Source organism: Microcaecilia unicolor, chromosome 1 (assembly GCF_901765095.1).
Source record: "Microcaecilia unicolor chromosome 1, aMicUni1.1, whole genome shotgun sequence".
In the NCBI taxonomy this organism is placed as follows: Eukaryota; Metazoa; Chordata; class Amphibia; order Gymnophiona; family Siphonopidae; genus Microcaecilia; species Microcaecilia unicolor.
The window spans coordinates 156,345,600-156,371,417 of NC_044031.1; the positions used below are offsets into that span (position 1 = coordinate 156,345,600).

Genomic DNA, 25,818 nt, shown 5'->3' on the forward strand with positions numbered 1-25,818 from the left:
CCTACAGAGATGTTAGTGATACCTGAGTCATAGGAGGATCAGGAATTTCTCCTCTATACTCCTTCACAGGGTAGTATCTGATGAATGTTTAACAGTGCCCCCAGCATGCATCTTTTTTTAACCAGCTTAGAGGAACATTGAGCTGTTTGGTTAAAATTTAACCAGTCAGCAGGTCCCAAATCTTAAAACAAGCTATTTATCACAGTTATTGACTCCAGTATGATTAAACTAGAAGGAGGTAAGAAAAGTCCCATAGGAACAGTGATAGTCTTTCTGTATATGTAACATCCTTGGTTTATTTATAAACAAATTGATTTTATCCCTTTCATATGTAAAAATATCTTTTGAACATTGGGGTGACTGGGTTGCCAAATGATTCTTTTTCCCTTCTTCGATGATACCTGCTGCTGAGAAACTATGTGACATTTAGAGATATAGAGGGCAGAAGGTCATTTTAGACCATGACCTCTTTCAAGCAGTTGACCTGTCCAGGCTCTATGCTAAGTAACTGGATTTGAAATCCTATTTTAAGGTATTTTTAAATGGGCCAGTTTTCAAGGCTACAAAACACGAAAGGTTTTCAAGGAGAGGATTGTGAAGAAATACTGCTCGATATCCAAAGTGATTTAAGCAGGCAGTAGAATCTCCTGTCCGCTTAAATTGCACTCAGCCAACCAGCTGCTGATATTCAGCAACACCTGACTGGGCCATGCCATTGAATATTGGCTCTGACTGGCCATTTTAAAAGTAGGCAGGTGAAGGGTATTCCAGAAGTAGATGGGTAGGAGCTAGGAGCTATGTGGGTACTGGCAATATTCAGTGCCAGCTCTTGCATAGCTAAGCGACCAATTAGGACCGCATAAATTCCCTTCTCCCACTGATTCTTCTGCCCTCTTAACTGTCATTGTACTTGATTTCACAGTTCATTGTAAGCCGCTTTGAGGCTGCTTTAAGTGGTATAAAGCGGGGTATAAATGTTCTGAAATAAATAAATAAATAACAGTCCTAACTTTGGTCTCTTAGCTATGCAGGTGCCGACACTAAATATTGGCTGGCACCCGCATAGTTTCCGGGTAGGAGCCAACGATGTCACAGAAAATCTTCCCCTCCACTCCCTCTGCCCAATTGTAACCCACCACCTGAACCCCTGATGCCCCCCGCAAGATTAGCCCACCCCCGAGATGAACCCCCATAGGACCAGCCCCATAAAGGCACCTCCTGATGGACTCCTCCCTCCCCAGACCAGCCCTTCCAGGGTTTACCTATTATCCATGGTGGTCCAGAAGGGAGTCTTCCAGGCAGGAGTGATCCCTACTTGCTCTTGCCATTGTGGCTGCATGACTTAAAATGGTGGCCACAAGCTCTAGTGGTAGTATTTATTTATTTATTTATTGCATTTGTACCCCACATTTTACCACCTACTTGCAGGCTCAATGTGGCTTACATAGTACCATGAGGTGTTAGCCACCTCCGGTGATGAAATAAATACAGAGTGATCTTGTTACAGAACGTTAGTATCACGGTACTACAGCCAAAGATCATGGCTGCCATTTTAAGCCATGCAGCCTCTGCTTAGGGTTTAATAAAGTCTCTCCTGTTGTTTAAATCACTTTGAATATTGGGCAGATTTTGTTTAATTATGTGTGTTTATTCAGCTTTTTTCATTTTGTTTTGCTTTTATACATTTTTCATTTTTTTTAAATTTCAAAGCAATTCTGTTGCTTAAGAGGTAACTGCAGCCTCAGCCCCAAACAAGAAAACAAAAAACAGCTTATGACAAACCACTCACCCCCCCCCCCAATCCCAACCCCAGACCCTAACTGAACATTGATTCCCCCTCCCCACCCTGGAACTAACATTATGCAGTAGCTGGTCATCCCTGGCACTTACCAGGAATACCAGTGGTATAGTATTAGGGTAGAAGAAATCTCCCTTTACTCCCAGGACTATTGCACTAAGCAAAGGTAGTTGTTGCCCCTGAATAGGGATACCAGGAGCTAGAGTCTTGGAAGCAGAAAACACTAAAGCAAAGGTAGGTATAACCTAGAGTGGAATACCAGGAGTTAGAATCTCAGAAGTAGGTGATGTGGAGGGGCATAATTGAAAGGGGCGCCCAAGTTTTCCTGAGGACGTCCTGGCGAAGGGGCGGGGAAACCCGTATTATCAAAACAAGATGGGCATCCATCTTTCATTTTGATAATATGGTCAGGGACGCCCAAATCGCGAAATTTAGGTCAACCTTAGAGATGGTCGTCCTTAGAGATGGTCATCCCTGATTTTTGGCGATAATGGAAACTGAGGACACCCATCTCAGAAATGACCAAATCCATGCCGTTTGGTTGTGGGAGGAGCCAGCATTCACAGTGCACTGACATGCCAGGATACCAACTGGGCATCCTAGGGGGCACTGCAGTGGAATTCAGAAATTGCTCCCAGGTGCATAGCTCCCTTACTTTGTGTGCTGAGCCCCCCAACCCCCCCAACCCCACTCCCCACAACTGTACACCACTACTATAGCCATAAGGGGTGAAGGGGGGCACCTACATGTGGGTACAGTGGGTCTCTGGTAGGTTTCGAAGGGCTCACATTTACCACCACAAGTGTAACAGGTAGAGGGGCATGGGCCTGGGTCCGCCTGCCTGAAGTGCACTGCACCCACTAAAACTGCCAGGGACCTGCATACTGCTGTCAGGGAGCTGGGTATGACATTTGAGACTGGCATAGAGGCTGGCAAAAATATTTAAAAAGTTTTTTTTAGGGTGGGAGGGGGTTGGTGACCACTGGGGGACTAAGGGGAGGTCATCCCCGATTCCCTCCGGTAGTCATCTGGTCAGTTCGGGCACCTTTTTGAGGCTTGGTTGTAACAAAAAATGCACCAACTAAAGTCGCCCAAGTGCTCGTCAGGGACGCCCTTCTTTTTTCCATTATCGGTCGAGAACACCCATGTGTTAGGCATGCCCCAGGCATGCCTTCGCTACGCTTCCGACACCCCCCACCCCCGTGAACTTTGGTCATCCCCGCAACGGAAAGCAGTTGAGGATGCCCAAAATTGGCTTTCGATTATGCTGATTTGGGCGACCCTGTGAGAAGGACGCCCATCTCCCGATTTGTGTCGAAAGATGGGTACCCTTCTCTTTCGAAAATAAGCCTGATAGAAATACAGTTTAAGCCATATATTTAGGAATCTTTACAGCAGGGGTTCTTAACCCAGTCCTTGGGACATACCAAGCCAGTCTTGTTTTCAAGTTATCCACAATGAATTTGCAAGTGATAAATATGCATGTACTGCCTTCATTGTATGCAAATCTAATCTCATACATATTCAGTGGTCTGTCCTGAGGACTAGGTTGAGAACCCTTGTGTCACGAAATGCCTATACACCCACCTGGGGTTACCCCATGGCCACTTAGAGGGTCTATCCCCAGCACAGGTCCACTGCACCTGCCACTTGTGCTCTACACTAGCACCCTCCTCCCACTGACTGGGTCACAACTGGGCAAGTCTCCCACTCTCAAATTATCCCCAGTGATTTCTAGGTTACTGGAGCCACACTCCCAGTGGTCCCACCGTTCCCAGAAAGCACTCACAGACCCAATACACAAACCACCAGGATTCTTTATCAGTCCAGACAGGCAGAACGAACAAATAAATGTGTTTATTCTCAGAACTTGGAACAGTGGTAAAAAAGTGTGCAAATAGCAAACAGTAACAAGTAACTGAAAATGGATCAATTAGAAGACAAACTAAACATTTGCTTATTTTCTAGAATGTATCTGGGGAGATTAGGACATATATAGCTGTTCACCAGTTATCAAATATAACTGTTTTTTACAGGGCTTCAGCAAAGAGCTCTCTCTCACACTCAACAATACTGAGGCAGTCTGACCAAATAATCAGTGACACTATCTGGATAGAAGTCACTTCTCCCCAGTTAATTCCTTGGAATATTGACTTCCTAGGTGCCATTGCTTTTTAATAAATACAACTAACTTTATATTGAAGCTTCCTTAAATAAAAGAAAATCTACTTCTCATCTTTCTCATCTTTGTGTTCCTTGGGTTCTCTGATTTATGGATTTAGTTCATTTATGATAAATGTGGGGATGTTATAAAAATAGTTGCTTCACTGAATTTTTTATTTATTTATTTATTTTGCTTTGTTTGGCAGCAGTTCCCAACATATGCTGTAGTCTAAAAAGAGGTTATATTAAGTAACTAAAATTATTACTACTTCTACTACTACTACTACTGTTGCTGAAGAATTTTGTAGCTCTACAAGCTGTATGAAATGCTATACAGATGTGTATTAGAAACCACCCCTCCTCCATGTTTCTTATAATCTAAAGACATATAGGCAATACATATAAGAGACTTGTGAATTTATCTATTAAGATCAAACATGTTTAAAATCAACACATCTAAGATGAGGATGAGATGGTGTTTAATATTTACAAGGAATCTAAAAAGAAGAGGGTCAGTTTTCAAAGGCTTCAGGTTTCTGACTTTTAAAGTTAGATTTCTAAACTGGTCTCTGAAAATTTACTAGGGGCTCAATGCTTAAATTTATGATCACAATTTTACTAAATATCTAAGGAGCCCTTTTATCACCCAGCAGTAGGGCTACCGCTGGGTTTGTGCACAGCATATTGGCCTTACCGCTGAGCTTGCCCAGGAGCCCGGCGGTAGTTCTAGGCCTGCCACATGCCATTTCCAGTGCTAGAAAATATTTTTTATTTTCTAGCACCAGTAGGTGGGAAGTGGGTATGTCCGGCAGTAATCGGACAGCGCCTTGCACTGCCCGATTACTGCTGGGTTACTGCTGGAGCCCTCACTGCCTCCTAAATAGGAGGTGGTAAGTGCTCCAGCAGTACATGGCTGTGCAGCAATTTTTTAATTACCACCTGGACCTTTACTGCCCCTTAAAAAAAACAAAACTATTTTACCCACAGCAGTTGAAGGTGACCTCGGCATGTGGTGATCCCATGTGCGGATAGCACTGTGGGCCACCTTTTACCGCCATTTGGTATAAGGGCCCCTAAATTTAGCAGCCTAAAAGGTGGGTGGCAACTGGATTTCAGGCAGGGAAAAATGTAATGAGTTTAGAATGGATTTTCAATACTAGGTATCTCAAAAAGGGGGGAAAGCTGAGCTCCTAAATTTTGCAGACTCAGCATGGGAATTTGGACATCTAGGTTGGGCCATTCACATTGTCCCACTATTTCACATGAGGCTCTGCTTCTGTAAAATGCATTTATGAATGCCAGTAGACACGTGCCTAAGCCATCAAGTGACAGCAACAATTTTAGAAACCTACCCAGGCAGAAAAAAGTGTGGCATTACTCATCTCTTTCAATTTGTAAGCACTGGCAAATACAAACTGTATACTACTACTTATCATTTCTATAGCGCTACTAGACGTACGCAGCGCTGTACACTTGAACATAAAGAGGCAGTCCCTGCTCGACAGAATTTACAATACAGGTGGCGGTCTTGCAACATACACAACATGTATTTGCCAGTGCTTACATGTGCATGCACTAGTATTTTTCAAAGCCCCACAAACTAAAGGAGCCAATTGTGAACATTTGAGGTGGTGTTATAGCAGTGATTAACAGAATTGCCCTCTGAGTCACTGGCGAAGTCCGACTGTAAAGTAGAAACTGCACATACATTTTTTTTGTAACCGCCCAAACTCTATCCAAATCATACCCACTTGATATTTATAATGTGTATTTTCAAAGCACTTAGGCTTACAAAGTTCCGTGGAGGGGCATAATCGAACGGAAACGCCTATCTCCATGGGCGTTTATCTCCGAGAACGGGTCCGTGAAGGGGCGGGCCGAACCGTATTTTCGAAAAAATGGACGTTTTTGAGCTGGGCGTTTGTTTTTTTTAGCGATAATGGAAACTAAAAACGCCCAGCTCAAAAATGTCCTAATCCGAACCATTTGGTCGTGGGAGGGGCCACGATTCATAGTACACTGGCCCCCCTGATATGCCAGGACACCAACTGGGCACCCTAGGTCAGTGCGGTGGACTTCAGAAAAAACTCCCACATGCATAGCTCCCTTACCACGGGTGCTGAGCTCCCAACCACCCTCCCCCAAAACCCACTACCCACAAATGTACAACACTACCATAGCTCTTAGGGGTGAAGGGGGCACCTACATGTGAGTACAGTGGGTTTTGGAGGCCTCCCATTTACCAGCACAAGTGTTACAGGTAGGGGGGGGGATGGGCCTGGGTCCACCTGGCTGAAGTGCACTGCGGTACCCACTAAAAGTGCTCCAGGGACCTGCATACACGCAGGCCTCTAGGACTTGTTACTGCTGTATAACATTGGCACACCAGTTTACACCTGAAGACTAATCTCTCCGAAAAAGTCCTTTATTGGAATAAGCACGCTTACTCACAGTTAACTGCAGATCAGAGGTTGTGCCCCACCACTGGCAACGAGTCTCCCTGGTAGTGAGATTAGCAGGTCAGAGCTGGCAGAATGTTGTACAATACCCTCTTTCAGCCACATTCAAGGTAAGAACTAAGTTCTCTAACGTGGCTAACACATGGAAGGGATCTAAAACTGGCTTACAAAAATGGCCACTACCTCATGGACTACCGGAAACACAACAGGGCACACTCTGACCCAGTAGGCAGGGGGAAAAGCACCATGGGAGAAGAGCCTACCAACTACCAACATCGTGAGACTGTAACAGAAGCTAATGAAATCACGGAGCCCAATACCCTACACCCACCACAATGCAATGCTGATGTGACCCTGTAGTGCACCCGAGAGCCACATCTGACCCAGGGAAAGGCTGTGACAGGATCGAACATATTCTCCTGTCATGGAGGTGGGTACGGCATTTGAGGCTGGCATAGAAGCTGGAAAAAAAGTTTTTAAAGTGGGTTTCTTTTTGGTGGGAGGGGGTTAGTGACCACTGGGGGAGTCCGGGGAGGTCATCCCCGATTCCCTCCAGTGGTCATCTGGGCAGTTGGAGCACTTTTTTGGGACTTGTTCGTGAAAAAAAAGGGTCATAAAAAAGTGACCCAAAATTGCGGTAAAAGCGCCTTTTTTTCGATTATGAGTTAAAGACGCCCATCTCTCCTTGGCTGATAACCACGCCCCAATCCTGCCTCCACCACGCCTCCGACACGCCCCCGTCAACTTTATTCGTTTCCGCGACGGAGTGCAGTTGGAAACGCCCAAAATCGGCTTTCGATTATACCGATTTGGGCGCCTTTGCGAGAAAAACGCCCATCTCCCGATTTGGGTCGAAATATAGGCGTTTTTCTCTTTCGATTAGAAGCTGGATAGTAACCTATGGAACTTTGTAAGTCTAAGTGCTTTGAAAATGAGCGCCGCGGAGCTGCATCTACATGTGATGTGTCAATAGTAGCTTTCTGAAATCAGCATTTACATTTGTATTAGATATGCATATGTAATACATATGGAAATAGCAAATAAGGCTACAAAAGGGCAGAGAATCCTGAAAATAGGAGACAAATTAAAGCACTTACCTGCCTAGGGATGTCATTTTAAAGGCATTTACCACCGGATTCTATATATGGAGCTCAAAATTGCTTGCAGAAATTTGGGTGGGTGCCCTAATGAACCAATTAGTGCCAATAACTGGGCACTAATTATCAATTATTGGCAACAATTAAATTGATGTGCACATCTTGCAAGACATATTCTATAACGATGCATGCGCAAATTCTAGTGTATGCATCTGAAAAAGGGGTGTAATCATGGCAGGGGCACGGACAGGTCATGGGTGTTCTAAAAATTTGCATACATCTATTACAGAATACGCACGACCTGCGCCTAATATAGGCATGGGGATTTATACTGGCCCAATGTCTGTCTTGACTCCAACAGAAAACAACTGTTTCTTTCTTCTGCCATTCCATCATCACACTTATCCAACATTGCCCCCTCTGTATCTGTCCCCTCACAATCCAGCACTGCTCTTCCACCATATCCAGCATTTCTCCCTCTATCCCCCTCACTATCTAGCATTTCCTTCCCTCTCTCCCTCCCAGCATTGCCCCTCTCTCTCCCTCAACCATCCAGCTTTGCCCCTCTCTCCCCCCACCATTCCTCTCTCCTCCATCCATCATCACCTCTCTGTCTCTCCTCCCTCACTATCCAGCATTCTCTCTCTCTCTTTCTTCACCTCACTATCCATTTTCACTCCTCTGTTTTCACCCACCTCCTATTCTGCACCTCCACCATCACCCTATCACTCTCTCTTTTTGCTCCTCATCTGGACACTCACTCACTTATGGGCACCTCCACCTGTGAGCTTCCCCACCCCATCACCCACCTGCTCACTCCTTTGCTTACCTATTTGCTCAACTTGCTGCCTCCCTGACTGCAAATATATACTGTATGCGGAGCTATAGAGCTGTGAATGCTGCTGTTGGCTCTGCCAGTCCCTCCCCTTATGATGTAAATTCCTGTTTGGGGAGGACCAACCACAGAGGCAGCAGCAGTGCGCACAGCTCTGTGGCCATGCATGCAGTTTCTCTTCATTTGCAATCAGGGAGGTAGCGAGTCAGGGAGGTGGGTAAGTAAAGAAGCGAGCAGGTGGGCTGTGGGGAGAGTTGATTGGGTTCCCACTGCCTTCCCTCTTTCTATTGACTGAGCTGTCACTGGCTGCAGACATCACAGGATCATTCTACAGTACTCTGGTCACTCTGTTTTTGTTTTTTCTTAGCTTCAGGCCAAGCGGGGACTCGGTGAAGTGCAACCATAACATTGCCGCAGGAGCTGGCGGCCATAGTTCCAATGCATTCTGGTTGGGTCCCGAAATATTGGGGGTGCTCGAGCATCCACAGCACCTACAGATTCGGCGCCTATGATTGGAATGTTGTGTAGAAGTGGATGTAGTAACTAGAGAAAGTGAATGGCATGGTTATAATGGTTATTAAAATAAGTAGTTTGGTTAACAAAAATTCTAGGTGCAAACCTCTGTATTTTTCTTTAATCCAGTAATGAGCAGGGCTATTGTAAAATAAATACTTTAGCTATTTAACATAACGATTTGAAGTTTTCAGTTTAATGTACCCTTAAATATATAACTTTTACAGACTGAAATATATCTTGTACAATTATTAGCCACTGATGAAAAAAAAAACTAATATGCAAAATTAAGCTAGACTCTCAGGTTTAACAAACTCAGAGTTCAGATTTGAAATTCTTATGTCTGGCAGGTAGAGATTCAGGCTCTGTGCATAATCCTGGCCGTGATAATCTATCTACTACTGTGGCCTGGTGTCCGATGTCCTGTAACTAAGCCAGATCTGGCCTGTGTAATGCTGTTTGTAATGAGAAATCTAAACATGGAATGGAAGTCAGGCATGGCAGGAATGTGTTTCCATTGGAGAAAGTCTGTGTTGAGAAAAAGTATAAGCAAAGACATGTCCAGAAGGCCTTTTCAACTAGCCAAGACGGAAGACTAATGTTATTGTACATTGGCTGTCACCCTGCCAGCCCTCCCTCACAGATTTGTTTTCCCTCATACTCTCTCCTCTTTCTCTTCTGACTGTTTGCTCAGGTGGATAGTGACACCATTTGGAATGAGCTGCATTCGTCCGGCGCTGCATGCATGGCCGTTGGCTGTGTCATCGAGCTGGCTTCCAAAGTGGCCTCAGGAGAGCTGAAGGTGAGGTCTAGGTTGCGTTGTGTGTGGGAAAGCTAAGAAAGGAGCAGAAACAGAAAGGTTTTTATTTTGGAGCTGGGTGGTGGAGGTGGTGGGGGAAGGGAATAAATAAGAAGATGATCACTAAGTTGGGGATATCTGCAGTACAGTTTTCATCTAACTTCTCCTCTAGTGAGCTTGACACACAGTTAATTTATATTTCTTATTCAAATAAGAAACTCAAATGGAATCCATTTCAGTGCAAGCCAAATGAACACTGTTGTTGGCAGGTTCCATTTCTGACTGTACTAAGCTAATTAAAAAATAATTTTGCAGTTCTTATTTTTGTAGAAAAGAAAAACCACAAATGGTATTAGGCTACTAAGGTCTAAATGATATAAATTCTCTCTCACACACAGGATCTGGCAAGCTATCTTGAAATTCTGCTTTTAAAAAGAATTTTATAAGCATTAATGGGTGTGTGTGTGTATCTAACCTCAGAATACCACCCAGGAAAGGTAAACAGTGGACTGGCAGGTTATAGAGGAAGGAGAATATTGTTGGTTAGAAGGGTAATGATGCAGAATGTGCTTTTCTACAAAACAGTTTTAAAACTGACTACACTTCATTGTTCTTCTCCCTCTGTTTCTGTCTCTCTTTTAATACATGATCTGTAAAGGTTAATGCTCCCAACCAAGGTACCCGTAGTCTAAACAATTTATAAAACCTACAGACCTGAAAGATGTTGACATTTATTTGGTATTTTAAAGCAGCATTTCAAGGTATACTAATTATGCGCTTTCAAAACAGACATCCCAAGCAGGATTCTGTCTCTTGATAATATTATATACAATTGGAATGAGCTTATTTGATTTCTAATGAAAATGGTTTAGGTGATTTTTCAACTCCAACAGTGACTGGTTTGGTCTTTTGCCAAAATGTGAACCCATTTGTGCTGAGGATTTAGGATACAGAGGATATATTTTAATTAGTGTTTTAAGGGTCTACTTTTTTATTTTTTGCTAAGAAGGTGGTGTAGAAATGAGAAATGTCTAAAAACTATAAACTTTGATAAATGTAAGCACAGTTGCTTTAGCAGCAGATACAGTGACTATTGATTTTGCTTTCAAGTAGTCTGAATTTTGTGCTAAGTGCATTAGTCACCATAACATGGCACTAGAGACTGCATGACTAGGTAGCTAATAATTATGATTGTAAAAATATGATGTTAGTATAGAATGTCATTGCATTACATTTCACATTTATATTTTGCATTCTGTAAACAAGACTCAGAGTACATTGCAACTTAAGTATGCCATAAATTTTAATAAAATTAAATAAAGCATTACAGTTCAGTAGAAAGGTGGGAATAAGAATTCCACTGCCCCACCCTCAAAATAATAGAAACTAATTCTACTTTGTTTTAGTCAGAGGCCAAATAAAATACCACTCCCAATCAGGGGCTTTGTAACACATACTGGGACCCAATGCAGAAATTCAGGAAGGGGACTCAAAGCTCACCAGCAGAATGTGTCTCTTTCAGCTTTGGACAGAACTTGTGCACGTGTGTGTGTGTGTGGGGGGGGGGGGGTGTCCTGTATCCTGGGGACCCAGGGCAATTGTCCTAGTTGCACCCCTAGTGATCCAATTTCAGTCTTCACCTTGAATCTGTGGGTTCTTTGTTGGCTGAATAGGTTTCTTTTTTTCTACATTGACAGAACTGGGAATGGTTACTGTTGTTGACCACTGTACCTACAAAGTGGTCACACCTTGAATCAAATGTTTTTGTTGAAACATTCTAAGTACACTTGGACTTGTGTCTTTACAGGCAAATGGATCATGTCTTGGACCAATCATACATTATTAACTTTTTCACTGGCCAAAGAAGCCACTGTTGTTAGTGGGAATACTAGAGGGGTCCTTTTACCAAGCTGTGGTAAAAAGAGCTCTGCTCTAGCAATGGGGGCCATTTTTGTCACATGCTAAGGCCCTTTCTCCTGGATTGGGTAAAAAAGACTGAAAATAGACATGGCCATGCAGAAAGATTGCTCTTACCGCATGGCCATGCAAAGGGAGCACTTACTGCTGTCCATTGAGGTGGCAGTAAGGGCTCTCATGCTAACCAGGCAGTAATCGGATAGCGTGCCATGCTACCCGATTACCGCTGGGTTAGCGCCACACTAAAATTACAGGCCGATTTTCCCTAGCATGGGAAATGGCTCAAGCCAGGGCTGGAGCTACTGCCAGTGTTTACATTGGGCCGGTGGTAGCTCCAGATTCGCATGCAGTAAGCCTGTGTGAGGCTTACCACCACATTGTAAAAGGGCCCCAAAATGTGTTATGATTTTCTTCTAAAAATCAATGTGGAGAAGTAATGGAGAAATGGAGGGAATGTTGTTAATCTCAACTGTTTCTGATTTGGATAAGAAACCATTTTTTTTGAAGGCATGAATAAACATGTTGATAAAGGTGAACCTGTTGATGTAGTGTATCTAGATTTTCAGAAAGCTTTTGACAAAGTACCTCATGAAAGACTCCTGAGAAAATTAAGGAGTCATTCGATAGGAGGCAATGTCTTTCTGTGGATTAAGAATTGGTTATTGGACAGAAAAGAAAGGTAGGGTTAAATGGCCATTTTTCTCAATGCAGGAGGGTGATTAGTGGAGTGCCGCAGGGATCTGTACTGGGACCGAAGCTATTTAACATATTTATAAATGATCTTGAAATTGGAACGATGAGTAAGGTGATTAAATTTGCAGACGACACAAAACTATTTGCAGGAAGACCTTAGGAAATTGGAAGACTGGGCAACCAAATGGCAGATGAAATTTAATGTAGACAAATGCAAAATGATGCACATTGGGAAGAATAATCCAAATCATAGTTACCTGATGCTAGGGTCCACTTTAGGAGTCAACACTCAAGAAAAAGACCTGAAATCTTTAGCCCAGTGTGCAACGGTGGCCAAAAAAGCAAACAGGATGTTAGGAATTATTAGGAGGGAGATGCTAAATAAGACCAAAAAATATTATAATGCCTCTGTGTCACTCCATGGTGCAACCTCACCTTGAGCATTGTGTTTAATTCTGGTTGCCATACAGAAGAATTAGAAAAGGTTCAAAGAAGAGCAACCAGAATGATAGTGGGGTTGGAACTGCTCCCATTTGAGGAAAGGCTAAAGAGGTTAGGTCTCTTCAGCTTAGAAAAGAGACAGCTGAGAAGGGATATGATTGAGGTATATAAAATCCTGAGTGGTGTGGAGTGGGTGGAGATGAATTGAGTTTTCACTCATTCAAAAAATACAAATACCAGGGGACACTCAATGAAATTGCACGGAAATACAATTTAAAACAAATAGGAGGACATATTTTTTTCACTCAAAGAGTGGTTAAGCTCTGGAACTCATTGCCAGAGGATGTGGTAACGGTGGTTAAAGTACCTCGGTTTAAAAATTTTTTGACAAGTTCCTGGAGGAAAAGCCCATAGACTGTTATTGAGATGGACATAGGGGAGGCCACTGCTTGCTCTAGGATTATTAGGATGGAATGGTGCTATTAACTAGATTTCTGCCAGGTACTTGTGACATTGATTGGCCACTGTTGGAAGCAGGATACTGGGCTGGATGGACCATTGGTCTGACCCAATATGGCTATTTTTGTCTTCTTTGCTCTGGGAAGAGTCATCAAGGCATATAATCAGTACTGTGTCCCCCATTAAAACAAATTCAGATTCTGTTGCATCATGTTCATTCATATCACTGGTGTTCTAAAGATCCACAACACAAGAAAACATATGTCTGAGGAACTTAGAACACGATTAGCAGCACCATACCACACTAGATGCAAGATCTGAATACATGTATACTCTGAGAGACTATGAATTGGCAGTGTAAATGGTAAAGTGGTAATCCATGCCTGTCACTCATTTTGAGTCTGTATAGAAATCGGTTTTCTCAGCTTAAGAAACAATGAGTAGCAGTCCAGTTACTAGTGATAATGCACTCTCCATTGAGAAGTTAACTTATTATTTTGAGTTAGGAGACTGGATGACAGTTTGACTGTCTCTTTAATTGCTGCTCCAAAATTATGGAATGAATTGCCAGCAGATTTGAGGGCAGAAGTAGATGTAAACATTTTTCTACACCCTTAAAGGCATATTTGTTGTACAAGCTTTTTCTCAGCATTGATTGTTATAATTGTGGTTTTCATTCCGTCGTATTGTTAGCAGAATATTGACTGTGGTTGTTTTCTATTCAGTTATATGCATGCTTTTAGCATACTTTGCACAGGATGGCTATTAATCAGTGGTACAGTATATAAGTGTGTTTTAAATAAATAAATAAATGAAGACCCAGTGTCACTCCCCAGACTTTTTTGAGGGATCTTTTAATGGCTTCATGTTGGTGGTGACTTGTCACCAGGGATGCCTGCCTCCCTATAGTCTGCTCGAAATGGCATTCCTAGGAAAGGCAGAGCTGTAGGCAAACGCCAAAGCAGCAGTACCTGGTCTGTGAGCAGTATGCCCTCATGATGGAGAGGGGCTGAAACAGCTGAATTTTCCCCTTGCATGGATTTTCCCCTCTCATAGCTCTCATTGACATCCTACCAGCTTGCTAGAGCCATTTTTTTATTATTATTATGTAAAAGAGCGATCCTCTGTTTTACTGTTAAATAAGCAACCCCTGTGGACATGAATAATAAAAATATTCACATAATTTCCCCAAAGTTTAAATAAACAAATGTACCTATGCATCTCTGCACATAGACATGATGGATCAGTTGAGCTCAGGCAGTTACATATTCGTCTGCTCATCTGCATTCACCTAGAACTAATAGACTTAAATACCCAGGGGGAAATATTCAAAGACACGACCACTGAAGTTTTGAAAGAAAAGCTGAAGATGTACTTTTTTTTCAGATTGTTTTTAATTGAATGGTATTTATATAAGAAAGTTTATTTTTAAAATTATTTTGACAGGTATCTGCTGTGTATTTTCTCTACTGCTTTGAGTTGTCTTATTTTGGTCTTATTTCGTGCATTTTCCTTAGCCTATTGGATTGTTGTAATGCTCTTTCCCAGGAACTTCATCAAGATATCAGGCATTTGCAAATTATTCAAAATACTGCTGTTAAACTTATTACAGGAATACAGAGTTTGATCATGTTACCTGACTCTCAGAATTTGAACACTGGTTGCCAGTGGCTTACCATCTAGTTTTTTTTTAAATACTTATTCTTACACAAAATAATTTACTATGCTGGAAAGCCATCAGTTTTATCTCATTATATACTTCCTTATAGATTGGGTCTATGACAGAACAGTGTGGTTTTTAAAGCTTGTAATACTGCCTTAATTAATTCTTAAATTTCTCTAGTTTGGCCAGAAGGTGGTACATGTTATGTTTTAAGCTGTTACAAAGAATTGACCTTTCCTTCTTTAGGGGGTCTTTTACTAAAGATTAGCTCAAGTTATTTGCTGCAGGGCCCATAGGAATAAAATGGAACCTGTGCAGATAACTCGAGCTAACCTTTAGTAAAAGACCCTCGTAGTTAACACAGAGAAAGGGGAAATGCTGCAGTGATGTAACCAGCTATTTTCAAATGTTGTTCTGGGCTCTGATTGGCCTTGAGTTGCCCAAACGTTACTGGTTTTGTCTTCGGTCTTTTCCAGGAAGAAAAGAGAGTAGGATCTCTTTTCTGAGGCTCTGTGAACATTTACTGTATATGTCCTGATCTTCCCAGGTACTACTTAGATAGTAAACAAATGTTTAGTTAGTGTTATAATTGATCCATATTTAAATTACCTGTTATTGTTTTGCTGATTGCACTTTTTCTGTTCATTGTTCAATATTTTAAAGACAATAAACAATTTTCAGTTTATTGCCTCTGCCAGTCTGGACTGATAAACAATCCTGGTGGTTTGTGTGTTGGGTCTGTGAGTGCTTTCTGGGAACTGTGGGACCACTGGGAGTATGGCCTCTAGTAACCTAGAAATCACAGGGGATAATTTGAGAGTAGGAGACTCGCCCAGAAGCAGTTGTGACCCAGTGAGTGGGAGGATGGTGCTAGTGTAGAGCACAAGTGGCAGGTGCAGGCGGACCTGAGCTGTGCTGGGGACATACCCTCTAAGTGGCCATGGGGTAACCCCAGGCAGGTGGCTAGGTGTTTCGTGACAGGCTCATATTCTTAGATGCAGTCAATGTAATGTATTGGTGATTCCCTCCTTCTGGGTCATACATTTGGATATTATTTGACATATAATTTTTCAATCACGGTCCTTATATATTGGAATGAGCTGACAAACTACTTATGACTGGAGATGTCAAGAAGTTTAAAGTGGGATAGAAAACATATTTATTTGCAAATGCTTTCTATTCTGAATAGCTAGATTGTCTCTTGGTTAGGGGTGGATTGGAGCCTGTAACATCTGATTTTGCATTTTGTTTGCTTGTTTCCCTCTTTTTTATGGAATTACAACTGCATTTTCTTTTTGTTTTATATTTTTTCTTTTTAAATATATGCTATTGTAAACCATGTAGTAATTATAATAGGCAGCATATCAATTAATAATAAACTTGAAGCTTCAAAACTAGAATACCTTACCTCCTGAACTCTAGATTGTAACCTTCCTCCCCTAGTTCAAAATGGTTCTTAAGACATGACTTTCACTCAGGTTTTTTCTTCCCATATACTGTGTTTGGGTGTGGTGGTGTCTGAGGCTATTTATCTGTATTCTTTGGTTTTAAGGAAATATTGTGCATCCTCTCTCTCTCTCTCTCTCTCCCCTCCTCTTCTTTCCCATTTTGTTTAGTGTATTAGCCTTTCCATTGCAAATAAATAAATAAATAAATAAATAAATAAATAAATACTAAAGACACCTAGAAAGAGATCTCCAATCCAGCCAATTTGATGGAGACCTATAAGATGTTCATTCTCAGCATGTGGACCAAGCCTTCAGTAGGTGGTAGTTAACAAGTTATCACAGTCAGGTTAAAGAAGTCCAGCCTTTCTGCAGATGTGACTGAGGATGAGGCTCTGGAAGTGTCTGCACATACCAGTATCCTCACTCAGGAGCCTCACTATAAACTGCAAACACAGCAATCAGCAGAGCTGACTCAACTGTTTTTGGTAAGCTTTCCATTGACATACAAGAGAATGTGTCACAAGGCATGTGTAGTAACCTATGGATGACCAAGCTATCACCATGTCCCAGGGCAACGTTAGCATATGGCCACATGAATACATGCTAGATATGATCAAGCTATCCCCAAGAAATGCAAGCCCAGAGACCAGAGGCTATCTACTCCTCTACCTACCCAATTGCAGAAACATAACCTACAAAAGCATATACACTTCGAGATTTAGTTACTTGGGGTCCAAGTGGTGGAACTCAATACCAAAGGTCACAAGAGGAATCATCAAATATCTTCAATTCAGAAAAGAATTGAAAACCTACCTCGAAATCTCCAAAGCCAATTACATAAACTATTGACGTTTTTTCTACAAGATAGCAATGTCCTTTCTGCTTTCCAATTGTAAATAATAATTGTAATTTTCACCTAACTGTAAGTTTTAAGCCACTTTGAACCCAAACCTGTTTTGGATAGCAATGGGATACAAGAATGAATACATAAATAAATAAATGAACAAAAAATACAAAAAGCCATTTTTAAGGGTGCAGTAAAAATGGCCTTAGAGCACCGGAAAAACGTTCATAAGGGTGGTTAAGGCCACTTTTTATCACAGTTTAGTAAAAGTGCCCCTAGTTAAATACCTTTGAAAATTGACTTTGTAATTTGTTATTTTCTGTCCACTGTTAATAATTTTATTTTACATAGTATATTTTATTCAACTGTTTTCAAAACGCTATCCACCACCAGCATTTGAGCTGTATCCGGCGACCAGCATTGAATATCCAGATTTATTTTGGCTGCTAAAAAGTTAACCAGCTATGCCAATTTTCTGCGCTAACCGGTTAACTTTGTAGCGGTCAAACATAGGCCTGCTATTTAACCGGCCTTCTTTGACCGCTCAACATAGCCGTCTTTGGTGCTGCCTCTAACTGGGATATTCAGTGGGAGATAACTGGTTATCTCCCGCCGAATAGCCATGGTTAGGCTCTTAAATGCTATTTAACAGACCAGTAATGGCTGGCACAGGCACAGGCAGCTCCTTGTTACTCTGGGCAAGTCACTTAACCCTCCATTGCCCCATGTAAGCCGCATTGAGCCTGCCATGAGTGGGAAAGCGTGGGGTACAAATGTAACAAAAAATAGCTTTGGATATCGGGGGTAACATGTTTTATAATAGGTCTATATTAGTATAGAAAATGACATTTTTTACCTTGGGGCTTTCTGCTTCATACACTTTTAAAGAACTGCATACTGAAATGCATAATATTCCTTGAAGAGGAGAAAGTGGGACAAGAATGCAATTCTTACTAAATTACAGCAGGGTGAATAAAGCACATGGAATCAAAGACTTGCACAGTAAATTAGAGATAATATAAAACAGTAAAGGATCCCAAAAATCAATCAAGAGATATCCTAACAGGAAAGAAAAGAAACAACTTGCATATAGCTTAGCATGCATACCCTATCCTATAACCATATTTAAACTCAACTACTATGGAATTAACCTGTGGTCAACTTTTTCAATTTAACAAACTCTCTTAAATGTTCTGGGTGATAAAACACATATTTTAACCCTGTGTATTTGACAACGCATTTACAAGGGTAACTAAGGTAGAAAGATGCACCTAAAGCTAAAGTTTCAGTCCTCAAAGCTAAAAAAGCTTTTCTTCTTTTTTGAGTTGATTTTGTGATGTCAGGAAACATCCATACCTTTTTACCATAAAATAAAGTTTGTGAGTTTCTGAAGTACAAACGTTTAACTGCTTCTAAATCTTGCTCAAAAATAAGTGAGACTATTAATGTCATTCTTTCAGATTCTTCAGAGATAGTTGCTTCCAAAAAATCAGTTTAATTCCTAGTGTCTTTTTTCTGTTCCTGAAAATTCATTTCTAATTGTTCTTCCCCTTCCTTCTTATTTAATATGTAGTATATCCTATTAATTGGGGGAATAGCATCTGAAGTATAATGAAGAATTTCCAACAAATATTTCTTAAAGGCATCTAATGGACTTATCCCAAAAGTCTTAGGAAAGTTCAAGAAACAAAGATTTAATCTGCGGTTATAATTTTCAATCTGCTCAATTTTCCGATGTATGACTGCTTTATCTTTTATCTTAGCAGTTGAAAGTTCTTGTAATTGTTTAACATCCTCTTTAAGTGCATTCATTTGAGTATTAAATTCCACCTTTGTCACATCTAAAGACTTAGAAAGAGAGAGGGGCATAATTGAACGAAAACGTCTATCTCCATGGGCGTTTATCTCCGAGAACGGGTCCGTGAAGGGGCGGACCAAACCGTATTTTCGAAAAAAATAGACGTCCATGTTTTATTCGACAATTTGTGAGCTGGGCGTTTTTGTTTTTCAGTGATAATGGAAAATGAAAGCGCCCAGCTCAAAAACGAATAAATCCAAGGCATTTGTTCGTGGGAGGGGCCAGGAGTCGTAGTGCACTGGTCCCCCTCACATGCTAGGACACCAACCGGGCACCCTAGGGGGCACTTTTACAAAAACAAAAAAAAGGTAAAAGAGCTCCCAGGTGCATAGCACCCTTCCCTTGTGTGTTGAGCCCCCCAAATTCCCCTCAAAACCCACTGCCCACAAGTCTACACCATTACTATAGCCCTAAGGGGTGAAGGGGGGCACCTACATGTGGGTACAGTGGGTTTGGGTGGGTTGGACGACTAAGCATTAAGCAGCACAATTGTAACAGGTAGGGGGGGATGGGCCTGGGTCCACCTGCCTGAAGTCCACTGCACCCTCTAACAACTGCTCCAGGGACCTGCATACTGCTGCCAGGGAGGTGGGTATGACATTTGAGGGTGAAAATAAAAAGTTGTGAAACATCATTTTTTGTGGTGGGAGGGGGTTAGTGACCATTGGGGGAGTCAGGGGAGGTCATCCCCGATTCCCTCTGGGGGTAATCTGGTCATTTAGGGCACTTTTTGGGGCCTTATTTGTGAAAAAACAGGGTCCAGGAAAAGTGCCCTAAATTCTAGCTACAAACGCATACTTTTTTTCCATTATCGGCGAAAGGCGCCCATCTCTGTTCGGGTAATAACCACGCCCCAGTCCCTCCTTCACCACGCCTCCGACACGCCCCCGTCAACTTTGTACGCTTCCGCGATGGAGTGCAGTTGAAAACGTCCAAGTTCGGCTTTCGATTATACCGGGTTATTCATTTTTGGGAGATAAACGCCTATCTCCCGATTTAGATCGCAATATAGGCGTTTTTGTCTTTCGATTATAAGCTGGAGAGTCAACTGTACTTACTAACACTGAAACCTCTTTCGTTGAGTTGGCCACTGTTACATCCAAATGTTAGAGAGCCTCCCTTATGCTCTCCAACGTCACCGTCTCAGGTTTTTGTATTAGAGCTCGTGGAATCATGCCCCCCCCCCCTCTTCAGTAGTGATCTAAAGAGGATTTATAATTTACAAACGTGCTTATACTTTGTGATTAACGATTTGATGATAATGTTTTTCCTTCCGATTTTCTTAATCAAGTTTTGACTTGTAAAATTATGCTGTATAATAATTAAAAAAAAAACAGTAAAGGATCCTAAGTCCCAGTCCTAGTCATTAACCTCTACATCAGAGATCATATGTCTCCTCTAGATTAAGGATCAGTCTGTGGTCTTACACAGAAAAATCAGGGTCGCAATTAAACATTCTCTAATGTCTTTTGGGAGAATTACAGTTACTGGCATTTCCTCATTGATGAGCAAATTGCCCCTAATTATGGAATTGAAATTGCACTCTGAATAATATCATTTTATCTTAAATCTTTAGTAGCTCTACATACTACAAGAAAAGTGGTTCAATGACTTTGTTTTTTAGGCACTGTGGAAACATTTCCAGGGCTAACATTTCTCATCTCTGATATCTTAGTCCAGCATTGCTCTACTTGCAGTTCCCAGTTAATCTGAAAGTACTGCAATATGCATTTAAACTGTCCAAAAAGTGCGGAGGTGCAATTTCGATATAACTTTCAAACGGACAAATAAATGTTTACTGGAAAACATGTAAAAGCACAAGCCCATAATGGAAGAAATAAATAAACGTGTTCCAATATTGGAAAACACAAAAAACGTTTAGAAAGAGGAGGCACTGCCAACGTGTTAGACATTCTGAGATGAACATCTTTTTTTTAAATATGGGATTTAATATGGGATTTTTTTTTACTGTGATACAGATCAGATCAGTTTACATTTATTATATACAGGTACTTTCTCTGGCCTTAGTGGGCTCACAATCTCCACCAATCAGAAGTACACTATGCAATATGTGTGCTGGAGGTATTAGTCCCCGTGTCGAGAAAATGTCTGCAGCAATGGCAGCACGTTCCCTCCACATGGAGGAACATTACTCAGTGTGGACAATCATATCTCTTTGGAGGGAGCCTAATTTCAGTGTAAAATATCATTCTCAAGGGAGTCCCAGAAAAGGTGTCCTGAAGGATGGGAGGACCATACAGGGTACCCTGCCATCTCCCAGCTAGCTGTAGGCCACATGGTCATGGGGATGCACACACCTCCACATCCCTGATACCTGTAGGGAAACAACCCTCTCAGTGGACAATTATCTATCATATCCTTGGCTCTGGAGTTTCCTGCTATGTCATCTCATTGGCGCCACAGATCAGAGATATCCCCTGGGTAACAAGCAGCAGCCCTCAGCTGTCCCTGTCCCTGCCTGCCAATAGCCAGCTGCACTACTATGCAAACCATGAAAGATATGTTGATCTCAATTGCAAACCTTTTAAACACACAGGTCACCCTCTAGCTGATGCACAACCTATCCCAGAGCAGACAGCTCCAGAGCAGCCAACCTTGGACCATCCAGCAACAGAGCAGCCCACCCTGGACCAGCCAGCTTCACAGCAGTCAGCCCCAGATGAGCCCGCAGCTGAGAGGTCCTGGGAGGAGGTGGTTATGGCAGGGCTGGCATTAGGAGGTGGCAAACAAGGTAATTGCCCTGGGCCTCTGATACTACAGGGGGCCCCATACCTGCCTCAAGCTGAAGAAGGAATAGGTTGAAGACCAGCTTTGGGACCCCCTTCTCAGTTTCTGCCCTAGGACACTGAATATCTCACCCCATGACAGGGCCACACCAAGAAGGAGGATGTTGAGGAGGAGGAGAATCCAAGGGAGACATGCCCTCACTGGAGGGAGAAGAATGAGCAGACTAACAGCCCCCCCCCCCCCCCCCCCAGGCAGTAACGCAGTACCTGTCTGAATCTACACTACGGAGGTAAAATTACCAGATATAATAAATGGCTGCTTCTTGGAGCAACTGGTCCAAGAACCGACAAGTGGGGGAGCTAATATTATCTGAAAGAACTACATAGCTTCTGATCTCTAAGTATGAAGTAAACCAATCTAGTGTGTTACCAACAATTCCTATCTCCTGCAAGCAATTAAGTAGAATAGAATGATCTATAAGATCAAACGCTGCTGTAAGGTCTAAAGATATAAGAAGAACATATTTGTTCTTATGTATATAAGTGCAAATTAGTGTAGCAATACCTAGTAGTACAGTCTCAGTACTATGATGGCTGTGAAAACCTGTTTGGTTAGGGTGCAGAACATTGGTAGTAGATATAAAGTAAGATAATTGTCTGTGAACTATGTGCTCAATGGTTTTGGTCACAAATGGAAGATTAGCAATATGTCGGTAATTTGCAGGATCAGTAATTGATCCTTTGAGATCTTTAATCTTAGGACGCACATTTGCCAATTTTAGTTCTGACAGAACATGGCCAGACAGAAGTGTCACAGAGTATTAAAAAGGTATAAATGCGGGCAGGAATTTTGTTTATTAAAATAGAGAGTAACTAGTAAAAAAGGCCCGTTTCTGTAGGCAAGGAAACGAGCCTTAGGCAGGCAATTCCCCCCCCCCCCCCCCGGTGCTACGGCCCCCTCGAACCCCCCCTTTCGCGAACCTGTCGTCTCCCCCTGTGCCAGCGAAAACTGCCGCCACCGCCGCCGTTGTTCTGCTACCTTCCCTCCCCGTAGGTTCTTCAATCATCTTCTTAGAAAGTTTAACTCCGTGTGTCTGACGTCAGACGCACGGAGTTAAACTTTCTAAGAAGATGATTGAAGAACCTATGGGAAGGGAAGGTAGCACAACAATGGCGGCGGCGGTGGCGGCAGTTTTCGGCGTTCCGGGGGGGCGGGGATCGACAGGTTCGCGGGAGGGGATGGGTTTCGAGGGGGCCATAGCACGGGGGGGGGGGGGGTGACAGCTGATTCCGAGGCAGTAGAAGGAGTAGGGAAACATGCTGCGCGTGTTTCCCTACTCCTCCCCTTGCCTTGGAATCAGCTGTGTTGACGTCTGTGACGTCCATGCGTGTCTGCCTCGCAGACCATTTGCCGCCAGGGAGCCACGGTCCCAAGCATAAAACGTTGGAGGTGAGAATTATTATATAGGATGGATCAGTTGGTACTGTTGTAATACACATGCTGGCAATAGTTTTATATAAATCTGTGATAGTAGGGACTTTGAATGATGATAGAGTACTGCATTGTACCAAGTACAATGAGGAAGTAGGATGCAACAAAGATGAAACAACTTGAGAAGATGAAGTTGTAGCACTACCTGTTATAGAGTTTGATTGAATGGACTGGCAAGGAGTCATGATTTTGTTTTCCTAAAATGAAGCAAGTACATGACATGTCGGGAGAAGGGTAGAGGAACTACGAGAGGGCAAATGATCGGTAGTAAGTGTCTTAAGAGTTTTAGATAGAATTGCAGTATTTGGTGCTTTAGTAAAATTTTCAGTGAATTATTTCTTCTTAGCAGCAAGTAACTGTTTCTTATAAGTCGATGCTAGTGATTTATGGTTAGCAAGTAATTGAGAGGTGGAAGATCGACGCCTTCTCTGTTCTACTTGATGTAGTTGACGTTTGAGATGCCAGTGGTCTGATGTGAACCATGGTTCCGTATGACGATTGACTGTCTGGATCAACTTAGTGGTACTACTAAATCATAGGCTTTTTTGATACCAGTAAGCCTGACTTCAGTGCCAGGCAAAATAGTGGAAACTATTATAAAGAATAAAATTACTGAACATGTAGACAAACATGGTTTAATGGGATATAGTCAGCATGGGTTCAGCCAAGGGAAGTCTTGCCTCACCAATTTGCTTCGTTTCTTTGAAGGCGTGAATAACCATGTGGATAAAGGTGAGCCAGTTGATGTAGTGTATCTAGATTTTCAGAAAGCTTTTGATAAAGTTCCTCCTAAGACTCCTAAGAAAATTAAAAAGGCATGGGATAGAAACCAATGTCCTTCTGTGGATTATTAATTGGTTATTGGACAGAAAAAGAGGGTAGGTTAACTGGCCATTTTTCTCAATGGAGGAGGGTGAATAGTGAAGTGCTGCAGGGATCTGTACTGGGACTGGTGCTATTTAACATATTTATAAATGATTTGGAAATTGTAATGATGAGTGAAGTGATTAAAATTGCAGATGAAGCAAAGTTGTAAAAACAAGTGCGGATTGTGAAAAATTGCAGGAAGACCTTAGGAAACTGGAAGATTGGTCATCCAAATGACAGATAAAATTTAATGTGGACAAATGCAAAGTGATGCACATTGGGAAGAATCATCCAAATCATAGCTGATGCTAGGGTCCACCTTGGGAGTCAGCACTCAAGAAATGATTTAGGTATCATTGTAAAAAATATGCTGAAATCTTCTGACCAGTGTGCAGCGGCAGGCAAAAAAATTATTAGGAAAGGGATGCAAAATATGACCAAGAATATTATAATGCCTCTGTATCGCTCCATGGTGTGACCTCAACTTGAGAATTGTGTTCAATTCTGGTTGCTGTATTTCAAAAAAGATGTAGTGGAATTAAAAAAGGTTCAAAGAAGAGCGACCAAAATGATAAATGGGATGGAACTCCTCTCATATGAGGAAAGGCTAAAGAGGTTAGGGCTCTTCAGCTTGGAAAAGAGATGGCTGAGGTGGGATATGATTGAGGTCTACAAAATCCTGAATGGTGTAGAACAGATAAAAATGAATTGATTTTTCACTCTTTCAAAAGGTACAAAGACCAGGGGACACCAAATGAAGTTAAATGGAAATATTTTTAAAACAAATATGAGAAAATATTTTCTCAAAGAGTAATTAAGCTCTGGAACTCATTGCCAGAGGATATGGTAACAGCAGTTAGCATATCTGGGTTTAAAAATAGTTTGGACAAGGTCCTGGAGGAAAAGTCCATAGTCTGATATTGAGACAGATATGGGGGAGCTAGTGCTTGCCCCAGGATTAGTAGCATGGAATGTTGCTACTAATTAAGTTTCTGCCATGTATTGTGACATTGATTGGCCATTGCTAGAAGCAGGATACTGGGCTAGATGGATCATTGTTCTGACCCAGTATGGCTATTCTTATGTTATTATCTTCAGCCCCCCCCCCCTCCTCCCAAAAACATCTGCCATGTCTGTGGCTGAACCCATCCTCACAGCCACCCTAGGGCAGCTTCTGCTGCAGGTCACAGGCTTGTGCACAGACATACAACAGGAACTGGAAGCCATTGCACAGACATACAACAGGAACTGGAAGCTATAAGAACCATACATGGGCAAATCCTCAATAAGCTGAGGATGCTGATTTTTGTTCACATTAATATTGTTTGCATTTTTATTTATATTCCAAATGCAATATTCACAGGTATTTCTCTGCCTGCACTCTCTAAAATATGTATAAATTCTCTGATCTGCAAGCTGACAATTGCTGTGGTTTAAACACTCATAGGCAAACCCTGGAAAGGGAGACTGTAGAACAAGGGAGTGGGAGTGAGTTGTCCAAAAAGTCCTCAGTGAACACATTCAGAGTTGCTACCCCTTAATGTAAAGTGCTCCACTAGAGGGCTGACCAGATGAGAAGGATCCAATATCTCATGCCTCACAAGAAGGCCCAGTGGGACTTCAACTTGCCTGCATAGAATGGCACACCATACCCCAAAACATTAGGTTATGACTCTAGTAGCTAGAAAAAAGGTGAATGGAATGGGCTGCTTCAACCAGCAATAG

At 42.1% G+C, this 25,818-nt stretch overlaps 1 protein-coding gene across 1 annotated transcript in view; it reads left to right on the plus strand.

Moving 5' to 3' along the window:
• The window catches only part of LOC115470681 (histone deacetylase 9-like), a 632,873-nt gene that overhangs the window by 174,323 nt on the left and 432,732 nt on the right, over window positions 1–25,818 (plus strand). The window contains exon 6 of the mRNA XM_030204118.1: window positions 9,560–9,667. Coding sequence (XP_030059978.1) covers window positions 9,560–9,667 — 108 coding nt within the window. The remainder of the gene's footprint in view (window positions 1–9,559; window positions 9,668–25,818) is intronic.